At 35.9% G+C, this 12,186-nt stretch overlaps 1 protein-coding gene across 2 annotated transcripts in view; it reads right to left on the minus strand.

Moving 5' to 3' along the window:
* The window catches only part of cpne9 (copine family member IX), a 162,054-nt gene that overhangs the window by 86,332 nt on the left and 63,536 nt on the right, over positions 1-12,186 (minus strand). For both annotated transcript variants that reach the window (XM_015395002.1, XM_015395001.1), the window contains 4 exons: positions 11,655-11,758; positions 10,186-10,225; positions 10,018-10,020; positions 7,724-7,800 (listed from right to left, as the gene is read on the minus strand). In XM_015395002.1, coding sequence (XP_015250488.1) covers positions 7,724-7,800; positions 10,018-10,020; positions 10,186-10,225; positions 11,655-11,758 — 224 coding nt within the window. The remainder of the gene's footprint in view (positions 1-7,723; positions 7,801-10,017; positions 10,021-10,185; positions 10,226-11,654; positions 11,759-12,186) is intronic.

Genomic DNA, 12,186 nt, shown 5'->3' on the forward strand with positions numbered 1-12,186 from the left:
ATTTACTTTTTTATTGTGGCTAGTCGAAATGCATTTTCTATGTGTATGCCAGATTGTCCATGTTTTTTGCCTTTTCAGAAAAGTGCTTCAAATTAGATTCTAAAGATTAAAAAAAGGTAAAGTGGTTCCACCTAAACCACAACCTGGAAAAACATTGGACATACTTTCTTCTACTTTCCTGCCTGTCAACTACTAAACAATTGCGATGTCTTGGAGCTGATGTCTGATCAGCAAGATCTTTAACCTGTTGCTTGACCTGATAAGTTATTCTCTGGGAGTGGCAGCCTATTGTTTAGGGAACAGTGTTTGGGGTTCTGAGTTCAAGCCCCACTCCAACAGACTGCCACTCTGGGTCCCTGACCAAAGACCCTTAACACCACACCTATTTACACCTATTTATAGGTTTGAACTAGCCTGGTAAACCAGACTAAATGGGAGATGAAAGGTGTTATTTAGTCTGGCCCCGATGAATAAGACATCAGAAGACTGTTGATGAGAACAACCCGTTGTTTTTCAAACTGCTGTCTGTGCCTATTGGCCAACGCTCTGACCAATGAGCGCAACTGACTGTGACATAGGAGGCGTGATAGGAAGCTGGTGGGGGAGTGTAAATAAACAGCCTGTCGGTAAAACGGCAAATAAATCCTTCTTAAAAATGAATGAACGTAGAGCCTCTCCCTGCTCACATTTCAACAAAAACCCAAAGTCTAATCCTTCCAAAACTGATTCCTAAGCTGTCAAAAATTGGCATTAGAGTCAGCGGTCCTTCACACACGACTATGCCGAGAGAGGGCTGCTGCAGACGGGCTGCGGTAAGCCCTGGCTGCCATTAGCTTCGGAGCTCAGCTGGTTGCCGCATTCCTCTCAACTTCGGAAAATGGAGCCTAGGTGGAAATTTAACTGAAGAAACTCATTGTTCCACCCGCAACACAGCCAATCAGCTTTGAACCACACCTCCACAAAAGCTAATCGGCATCCAAAGTTAATCTTAAAAGGCCTCCGATACGCACCTGTCTGCTCTCGTGCGCAGGCGGATGCGCTGTGACTTCATTCAGATGACACCGTTTCAACCCAACTCCAACCCTTCATCCACCATTGTAGCTAAAGCTTCATTAGAGTGTCATTCCTCCCGGACTCTTGCTCATCTTAACCGGTCCGGCAGAAGACCGCCATGTTGAGCCTGGTTCTGCCAGAGGTTTCTTCCCAATGGGGAGTTTTACCTCGCTTCATGCTTGCTCATCATGGACAAGTTCTTTCAACCTTCGTTATCCAACTGGATTTCCATCTTCTAGATCCCCGAGTGAAGCTCTAGTATCAGTTCACGCAGTCCACTGGATCTCCCCATAAAGCTCAGCATACCGTCTCGCTAACCAGCAGTCTACAGACGGACAAACTTCATCAAACTCCACTCTCCATAGCCCTATTCTTTGCTCCTGTTCATGCACGTCTATCAAAATTAAGTGCTATGTTTCCTGCCGTGGTCTGAGCATCAAAGACAAAGTAACTAACCCTTGTATCAATACATTTCTGCTAATTGTCTTTTCTCTTTGTGTGAGTTTTTCAGATTGAATAGTTTTTTTTAATTACGCATTAAATCGGTAAATGAACCATATAGTGACACATAAAAGTATAATATTCTCACCTCAATTTATCTTTTTTTTTTTTTTTTTTTATAGTGTCCTGTCTGGCAAGGGGGCAATAAGAATAATTGTCTTGATGCCAAAAGGAGCCCAACAGATTTTACTTTCACAAGTGTAGCGGTATCACCTCAATTTATCTAAAACGTACTTTTATTGAACAAAAGAAAGAGAACAGAAAGAAAATGTAACGTTTAACTTTCAATGGAGGCAAAAATTATTTTGGCCACTGGCGGGTGGGGCTAGTTCACGAGACTAGGTTTGAACGTCAAGCCAGGGCTAGTTCACGAGACTAGGTTTGAACGTCAAGCCAGGTTAACGTTTTAGATAAAGACGCTATTTTTAATAACTGAGATTCTTCATAATGTAAAAAATTTCTAAAGAAAGCTTAGTAGTTTTTTTTATTGCTTTTAATTACAGCATTATGTGTCAATGCAATTGTAATTCTTTAACAAATGACTCAATGATAAATATTAACCTTCTGACCACATTGGCTCCCCTGCACTGTGGACTTCTCTGACCTTCTGACTTATCTTTACTCTGATGTGAAGGCCACAGGAGTTCCAAAGTCAACGTGTAGATCAAACATTAAAATAAACAACGTTGACCCTATAACAAAATCACTTTTGAGGATTTAAAAACAGTTTGAGCTGCCATGCAGATATTTAATCAGAGTTATATTCTATTATGGGTGAGAACACTGCATGTTTAGAAGCTAGATTTCTTGCTTCTATTGGTGGATCTTAGGTCCAGTCTTGATGTTTTGACTACTTGCCTATTCCTGTATATTTACCACGGCCTTGATGTCAGGTTAATAAACATACTTAAAATTAGTAAATATATAAAAAGAGAATCATTTAATGCCAATTAGAATGAAGTTGTAGCTAAATGTGGAAAAATGCAGTGCTGTGAAGACGTACATGTACAGCCATGTATCATTCAGTGTTTTTACGTGCAGTCAGGTAGACAGTAGGAGACATAGAGCTGTCTACTCAGTATTTATATGGCAGCAGCCAGGTCAATAAAAACATCCAGAACCATTTCCTCTTGACTTAGACCATCTACATGTTTGTCCTCTTGATATCACTGATGATGACCAGACACAACGAAACCTATAGTATTCTAGGACAGTTATCCATAGTCAATGCTATGTGAAAATACATGTATAGTATTTAACTTTGATTAACTGAATGGGTCGTATTATATGAAAATTATTTTATTCTGCTAAAGTCCATACAAGTTGATAAGAAATAACTTTAAAAAATTATTTTAGGTGCACAGTGGCTTTCCGTCCTCTTGCTTGTGAGCTTTTTTAACATCAGCTTGTTTTCTTTTAACATGTGTGTCTACCAATGACAGCACCTGTCTCTGCTTTGAATGTTGCCAAACACTGAACCTATCAGAAAAAAATCATGCTTTGTAATTTCTATTGGATATATCCAATCCAAGATGATCCACTCTGTTTCTCAAGAAACTCTTCATTAAGACAGTGTTTAGCGCTTCAGCAGACTTTGACCCCCCTCCACCCGATCTCCTCCCTCTCTCAGTTCACTCTTAGAATCGCTCTTCCTAAATTCTTCATCCAGGCTCACGACAACTTACAGCATAAAGTCTTCTGCCTGGATCTGAGCACCAAAGAATTTATTTTCATTCATATCAATAAAACCTTTCTAATTCCCTCTGTTCTCCATGTGAGTCTCCCCAGGTTGAAATAACTATTGAGAATCATGTGTCCTTTTTTCCTAATACATCCACTATATCTGAATTAATTTCTGGCTGAAATGTGGCTAAATGTGAATAAAACCTTTAGGAAATTATAGCAGTTACCATAACAGTAATGCTTTAAAACCTTTTATCTGATATAATTTGATTTCCTAAATAAATCAGTAAATTGAAACTCTAAAACTTATCTTATATTAGACTGGCACATTACAGTGAAATCTCTTTGGTGATAAAGAGTGTGCAGTGAACTTTTTTATGTGATCAGACCTTTTGTTCTGAGAAAATGTCAGCTTGTAGCCTTCCAAATCCCACCTTAATATTGAAGGACAAAAAAACAGAGATCATAAAGTACTCCTTGCCCTCTTTCAGATAATTTAATTTGAGAATGTCATATAGGTACTTAAGCTGTCTTACTCAAAGAGATACCAACCACACAACACTTTGCTCTGTGACAAATTATTAAACTACAAAACATTGCAGGCAGCTTCCAGACTATACTGATTTTCAATCATCATATTTTTCCTTACTTTTTAGTACTGTCACCTCCAAAACTCTTCAAACTAACACAATGAGTGGTGGACTAGTGGTTAGAGCACAGAGCTTGGAATCCTGAGTCAGAGCTCGAGCCCCACTCCCACAGATTGCCACTCTGGGTCCCTGGGCAAAGACCCTTAACCCTAAACCACTCCCCAGGCCCAACAAAATGGCAACCTACTGCTCCCCAAGGGCATGGGTTAAATACAGAGAGTTAATTTCATTCCTCTGTGCTCTCGACAGTGTAATGACAATAAACGTTGGGAAAAAAAGAAAAAAAAAAACATACTTTATTTGGGAAACACTTCATTTGGGACCTCTAAATAACAACTGAGCAAGGTTAAGTTACATTAGCTAAGGAAATTATTGTGTAATAAGGGAGGATTTAATGCAGTTTATTCTCACTGTAATAGTGGTTAAAGAAAGATTTACATTTAGTGTCTCTTAAAAAGTTTAAATATTTAATAAAGTAATGTAGTTTTAGAGAAGTGTAGCACAAAATGTAAAGATAGAGTTATCAAATGTTTTGTTGAAATTAGTCAAAATCCGGGTCAAAAGAACCATGTTCAGAAAAACAGAGTGAAAATAACTGTGAAAGATTTGAGAAAACTGATAAAAAACTAGCAAAAAACTATTCTACAAACTTTCTAAAATATCCCAGATTTTCTACTGACCTAGAAAGCCCAGGAGTAGAAGGTGTTCAGTGCTCAGCGACATCACCAAGGTAAGGAAAGAAACCCACAATAAAGAATGAACCGTTTTTCAAAGCTTTTATGGGCTAATGCGAGACTTTCGATTAACAATATAAATCATTGTAGATGTCCTATAGAAAGTGTAAAATTAATTTTTAAAGGTCTTAGATTTAGAATCTTAAATTTCAGAGTTTCAGGACTTTAAAGATAACTGAAAAAATGGAAGAAGCTTGTTTGGTGTTTCTGTACAACTGTCTCGATTATACTAATCTGTAATAACTTAATTATCACCTTTATATCATTATCACCTTTATGTCTAATTTATTGCCTGCATCTTTTTTTTCATTTCTTTGAATGGCTGGTCCTATCACTAATTCATTACAACCTTGATCCGGCTACTGTCTAGACAGTTCAGAACAAGAAAGCGGTGTTACGTAGAAGTAATAATGGATGGAACTAGTACGTAATAATGGATGCCTCATTGCATTATTAAACTGTTGTTAAATGGGAGCCAACACTACCATGGTCGTATCATAAAATTATGAAGAAAGGAAGGATAAAACAACTCAAAATAATGAACAAGAGACTTCACTGGAGCATCCAGTAACTGCTGCTTCTGCTCTTCAAAAGTGTCTGTAAATGTCTAGTGGGACCCAAGGCACCAACAGAAAAGTCTGATTAAATGTGGCATGACAGTTCTTTAAAACCATTGGATACATATCCGATTTAGTACCCCATTCTAAAGTACCATTAGCTAGATAGATAGATCTCTATATACTGTATCTCTATATGTATTTTGCCTACATGAAGGACATTAACAATGTTGAATGACATAAAATGCTTAATTTATCTGCTCTTACTCAACTCTGTGAAATGTTGCTAAAGGAAAACCATGACTATCAAATTCTTTGCTTTACCACAATAATCGTTTGTGAGTTTGGTCAACTATTACAGTAAACAGTTACAGACAACATAACCAATACTAGCTTATTCAGGTAGCAACAAGCAAGATAGCAACTGGCAGTGTTGGCATGAATGTGTTCAATGAATGGCATTCACTGAATATGTTCAAACTTTCAGTGAACGTTGAACTGAAAAGATCAAGTATGAAGTAAGGAACATCAATGAGAGCCATGTTCACACTGAGGATAATGAGTGTTCAATTGATATAGACACATTCCATTGGATAATGCTATGTTTTATGTCCTTATTAAGGCAAACAACATGACAGACCAGCATGTCCACTGCTAGTACTTGTATGTGATTCATACTCTTCTACTGGTATTTATGATTACAGTTTTGCAGAGCACTTGGCAGATATTTATGAACAAACAAAAGAAGACTTGGGCAGAAAAAAACTCATTTTAGTGCAAACTGTGTCCACCAGCACTTAACAAACAAGTAGGTAGGTCAGCCATGTCCACTTCAAATTTAGAGCAACAAATGGTGTTAAAGCATCCAGTCTATCCTGGGAAATATCTGCTACCTTATGAGGAACATCATTTTGATATAGATTTTTTTTAGCAGAACCTGAATGTACCTATATGTTTCTGAAGTTATTTTTAATTTAGCTAAATAAAGGCTTCATTACACATACATGTGAGTGGGAGTGGTTGTGGCCCTAGTTATTGGGGCAATGCGCTTGGAATCCAGTGGATCTGAGTTCAAGTGCCACTCCCACAAAATGCCACTCTGGGTCCCTGTCCCTGCACAGACCCTTAACCCCACACTGCTCCCCGGGCGCCGCACAATGGCATCCCACTGCTCTCCAAGGGGATGGGTTAAATGCAGAGAGTGCATTTCGTTGCCCTGTACTTGTGACAGTGTAATGACAATAAAAGCTGGAAAAAGAAAAATGTAAGAAAAAAAAAAGCATACAGTATACCTGGACTGCATCAATATTTTCTATTTCTTTCTATATATCATGATCACACATTTAAAAGGTGAAATATGAGGTTCCATTGTGTACGATTGAGGATTAAGTTACCAAATAATCTTGTCCTAGTTCATTTATGGGCTTGTGAACTTAGCTACTTTGAGCTCGTTTTTTTTTATTATGAACTGGCACAACATTGGTAATTGGATTTTACTTGAGCCTTAATGCAAAAGTGAAAGCCCCAGTAAAAAAAAAAAAAATGACCAAATAAAAATCTGTTTCCAGAAACTGGTTATGAGTCCAATGAGTTTTAGACATGGGTCTGTATGATCATTAGACAGTAGTGGTGAACTCTGCGCAAACATGACTATAATAGGTAAACTATAAGAAAGTCTTTAGTTTGTAACTGGGAAATAAATTGTTTGAAATAAACATATTGTCTCTGTTAAAAAGAAGAATCTCTCAGTTTAGTTCTATCTGTTAATGGAGGTATTTCAACAAAATTCAACACAATTCTCTGAATGCATTAAAAAGCCAACAGTCTGACAAGTCCTTCTTGGCAGAGACATGTATGTAGAACTAGGATAAGAAATGAATAAAATAAAATACCACTATGCTAGGTGTTTTTGAGCTAATAAGATATGACTCATGATTTGTGCTAATTTAACATTAAGACATTTTATTAGCGAACCTTATTCCAGGAATTATACTAATTAGGCCAATGACCACTTTGGCTCCATTTTCTATGCATCCTAGCTTTTAAAAAAATAAATAAATACAAAATACCATCTCACAATGAAAATAAACAATGCCAACAGGCTTCAGTTCACTAAGAATGCAAGCTGTTACCACTTTTGTCTTAAATAAGAACCCTAGGCTGAAAATAACAGCCAAAGGTTTTTTATTTTTCTTTATCCTTTCTTTCCTTTAATATTTTTCGGTAAGATAAGAAAAACATTGTACAAGGCCAGAGAAAAACTCTGCATAATATTGCAATTACTATAATCGATGAGTCTATATAAACTGGTTTGAGCGTATTCGGACTGCTCTCCACAGAAAAAGCTCTTGCTCAAGGGTTTTTGTAACCAGTAACCCAGTATGAATATGGAAAAAAGGCAGATGGGGAATTCATTACAGTCTGAGTGACTGAAAAATTATGTATGTACATAATTTGCATTCAAATACATGAACAAAACATCCAAACAAAAAAAGAAAACCAGAATTTCCACGCTGCCATGTTACAAAGGATGCTCAGGACTTACGATAAGGTCCTTTCCAGCCGTCCTCCTGTTGAGCCGATAATTTCTCCAAGTGTACAGAATGTTTGGCCCAAAAAGTCCTAAGCATGACAAAGGTTTATAAAAACAAGACTTAGCTGCATAGTGAAGCAATAGGATGGTGACATGGTAAATCTTTTAGTAACAGCAAAGACGTTTTTCACATTTTGTGACATTTCACCAACAACCTGCTTTATGAGCTCAATGGGGCTTTATGTCATAGAACGTCACAAAGGAGCACATAATGCTGAAATGAAACAAAAATAAGATTTGTATTAACTAAAAATTATGCCTGGCATTTGCATACAGGATTCTTGTGTTTGAAACATTTTATAGATATTATTTTAATACTAGCTTTATTTAATTAATGAAAAATAATCCTCTATGTAATTCAGTCTCACTCACATTAAACAGGATACTCTGGTCTGATGAGAAGGAAACTTAAGTTCTGGGCTTAAATGTAAATAAAAAAAATTCCCTTAAATATACCATACCTGTAGCCAAACATGGTACCGGCTGTGTCATGCTGATGGGATGGTTTTAGCCATAAAAGTAAAGCTGGTTAAAGTTCAGACTTACTATCTACAGTAGTATGACTATGCTTCTACAATTAAGGTTAAAGCTGGTAAAATGACTTTTATTTTAGACTTTTAGTTTATTTATTTGAAGATTTGATTACAGTTGAAAATACAGCAGCTAAAAATACATAAGTGTTAGATTATCCAATTATTTACAACATTTTAAACTACACATTTTAATACATAAAGATGGAAATTAAATTTGATGAAAAATTAAAGATTATTTAAAGTTTAATTTGTGTGTTATAGCACACCTGTGATTGATGTTATGTGTAACCTCAATTGGCAGGGCTGACATTGTTGTAGACACAGTATTAAAGAAAATGTTGCATCTATTGACAGTATCAGCATCAGTTTAAAGTTTTTCATTATAGATTTTTACACAGGAAGCATGAAATTATTCCACAGATACTATACTGAGTGCTGTTTTGTCTTATTTTATGTCTCTTAAACAACATTTTATAAATGATTTGTTCAATGAATTGTTGATTTTTTTTTTTGTCCTAGATGTACTCTTTTCATACAAAAGTAATGCAATGGAAGATTAACTCAGGAGGGTTAAATCAAGGTTTTTGCTAGACACAGATTTGTATTTCCTGAAAAAATAATAAAAATAAAAACCTTGTATCATTAAACGTATTTCCCTCCACTTCACACAAATATACATCACAAAGATTGATCTATCACATAAAATCATAATAAAATTTCTTGACATAAAATAAGCCGAATGGGTATGAAGATGAATTCAAGCTATAATACAAAGAAAAGAGACAACTCAAAAATAGATAGATATATTTTAAAGAATGTCTACCTTTATAAAACACTTTATCATGTCTAAGAGATAAGCAGGATCAAAACATCCCATCTGTGCCCCTCGATTAATACTAGGGATTGAGGACTCAACAGTAGCTATTAACATATGTAAAATTGATGGGGACTATTAAATAGATATCAAAGCTATCACATTTCAATCTCATCTGATTGAATGGCAATTTCAAATTGAACATTAACTTTAGAGTTTAATTCACCATATATGTAGGCATGCATTAACCCAACAAGGTCAGTCCCAAAGATGTTTTAGATGGTAATTCAGCAGCCTGTCGGAATTATTGGCAAATGTTATCAAAACAGCAGAAAATGGGCCAGCTTTGTTTAGTCTATTTGGTGAGTAAGGTTTTTTTTTTTCTCTCTCTTTCTTTAATGTTTATAACCTCACCACAGATTACAGAGGAAAAACATGAGGCAACATAAAAAGCAGAATCGACTTGCTATAATCACACTCAGCACCAAGAACAGAGCGCGGATATTTGTGTTGCGTAGGCATGAGGTCTACTGTGGGAGTGAGTCCCAGCGAACTAAATATGTGTGCGGCCTCTATGAATGACCTGACATGCACAATATGCCGTAGTACACTGAATAGAAACCACAAAAACTGCTTTGAAGCAAAATTCTGAAAGTTGCTTTTACCTGAGCCAATGAGAAAATGCAGACAGACAAAATGTGGCACAACACAACAGGGGAAGCTTTCCAGGTGTCTGCGATTGTCCATGATTAGATAGGCAACATGAAAGCATGGGAGAAAATTCAATACAACCACAGTAAATGACTCACATCACAAAATTACTTGATGACTAATGAAAATGGAAATGAATAAAATACAATGAGTCATGAGATTTAAAATCTGTAAGTGTATGTACTCACCTTCTGCTCTCCAGAGGGAGTTATTTTAGGAGGACAAAATGAAAAAGGATAAATAAGTTAAAGGAAGGATAATACCACAAATAAACTTAAACATAAAATAATTCCTTAAACAATAAGATCTGTTACAATGACTTTTGTTTTTAGGTTAGTTTGGCAGACTTTACTTACATGTTTGGATATGTTACAGCTTCTAGAGTCAACATTGTACCTACAAAGACAAAGACAAATCAGTTAATTGGGGTCACTTTTATGTAAATAAAGTAATTTTTTACTCACACTTTGCTAGATTCCTTGATTTTTTTATTGGTCATGCTTTGGATTATTATTGGCAGGATAAAATAAATAGAAACATAAATAGAAACTTTTTTTGTCTGTACATTTACTTCACCAGAGCGGGGCAATTTCTAACTAGTACAGAGGGGGGGAAACTGGAGTAAAAAGTAATATTGGGGTGAAACATATAAGATAAAGTTCATGTTTGAAAATATTAACTCTTAGCTATCCAATGCTGAGTAATTGAATTACCTCTGCAAAGTGCCTTGAAATGACATGTGAATTGAATTGAAATCATAGGTGAGGGAAATAAAGTAATTCATAAAAAATTATCAAACTCCATAAAGGTAGGAGCTCACTCTGGTGTATGTCCTAATTAAGCATCATCTTGCCAGGAGCCTGATTAAATATAGATTTTAGCACTTCATTTTCTTTTCCCAGTGTCTGAACATTTTAGGCCAGATGTATTATCTGAGCCTTTTTGGCTTAGGATATCTGAAAGCAGACTACAAATAAATTCAGAAAATATAGTCAAATACACAGTAATTTTAGAGCTTGCTGTTTTCTATGAAAACACTTTGAAAGAAAAGGCTTCAACAAACATAATCTGTGCTTTCTAAAGTTATTATAGTTTGCTACGTACTGTAGCTACAGTAAAATGCAGGAAACTGGAAAAGTCCTGAAATACATTTTAGGACCAGTTTAGAATATCAAAATATTTTACTATATTAACTTCTGTTACACAGTAAAATAACCACTTAAACTTAAAATATTACCACTTAACACTTAGTTTTGTGAAGAACCATATTGCTATTTACAGTATTTTAATGCAATAGGATTCACGGGCACGAAAACTTTTGAACCAAAGCAGAGCCCAACAAGAAAAGTTTGAAAAACACTGATCTAGAGTTAAAGAAAAAAAAAAAAAAAAAAAAAAAAAAAAAAAAAAAAAAAAATTTTGTGTAACAACATTTACACAAAAGCTGAGAACAAAAATATATAACATGATTCATTTGCTTTCATTTAAAACAAATATCCCTGTTTCTACATGTTGATTATTACAGTTATAGTGAAGTTATTTATTTTTGTAATAACAGATTCTTCTTTTAACCCCTCACTGGGTTTTGACATGTTCTATCTGGTATTTGGATAATTTGTCTTTGGCTCACGGTTCTAAGGTTGAAAGGCCATCATCACCCTACACCACAAATTCTCTCTCAGATTGCTGTCTGGACCCTGGCTGGGCCTGTATTACTACTGCCAAGCAAGTTAAGTAATTTTTGACAGAAATATACTCCTACAACTGCAATCATGTTTTTTTTTATGATATAAAAAAAAAACAAAAAAACATATTGAATACTTACACGTCAAACCTTAGATTCTGTCTCTCTTCAAAGAAGAAATCCAGCACAAACTTCCTGACAAAATCTGGATTCCGGGTGTTGTCTATTACCTCTGTCCTGCCAAACTACATGAATGGAAAAGACACAAGATTATAACTATTAGCAGCTCTGATCCAATAGTTGGTATTTGATATAACATAAAGGAGCAAATGGATAAATAAAAAACAGGATAAAAAAAACAACATTTTGATTATCAAAACAATAATCTGTCTTTCAAAAATGGGCCCATGTTACAACATGCCAAGGTGTCTGCACTCGAGTCTCTGACCCCAGACAAATCAGGAGTGGCACATCGGTCTGATCATCTACCCCCCCTTGTGTGCCCAGAAAGCCCCACTTTTATCTCCCCCACTGAGCCATGCTGTCTTTCTATCAGCCTGACAATCACACCGGTAATACTCCTGTGGGTCGCTGGCCTTGCCTTCATTGGTCTGGCCCAACAGCCCCGTGTAATGAGCTATTGATTTTGGCACCGCCTCACTGCAACCTCAAT

Source organism: Cyprinodon variegatus, unplaced genomic scaffold (assembly GCF_000732505.1).
Source record: "Cyprinodon variegatus isolate N-32 unplaced genomic scaffold, C_variegatus-1.0 Scaffold718, whole genome shotgun sequence".
Classification (NCBI taxonomy): domain Eukaryota; kingdom Metazoa; phylum Chordata; class Actinopteri; order Cyprinodontiformes; family Cyprinodontidae; genus Cyprinodon; species Cyprinodon variegatus.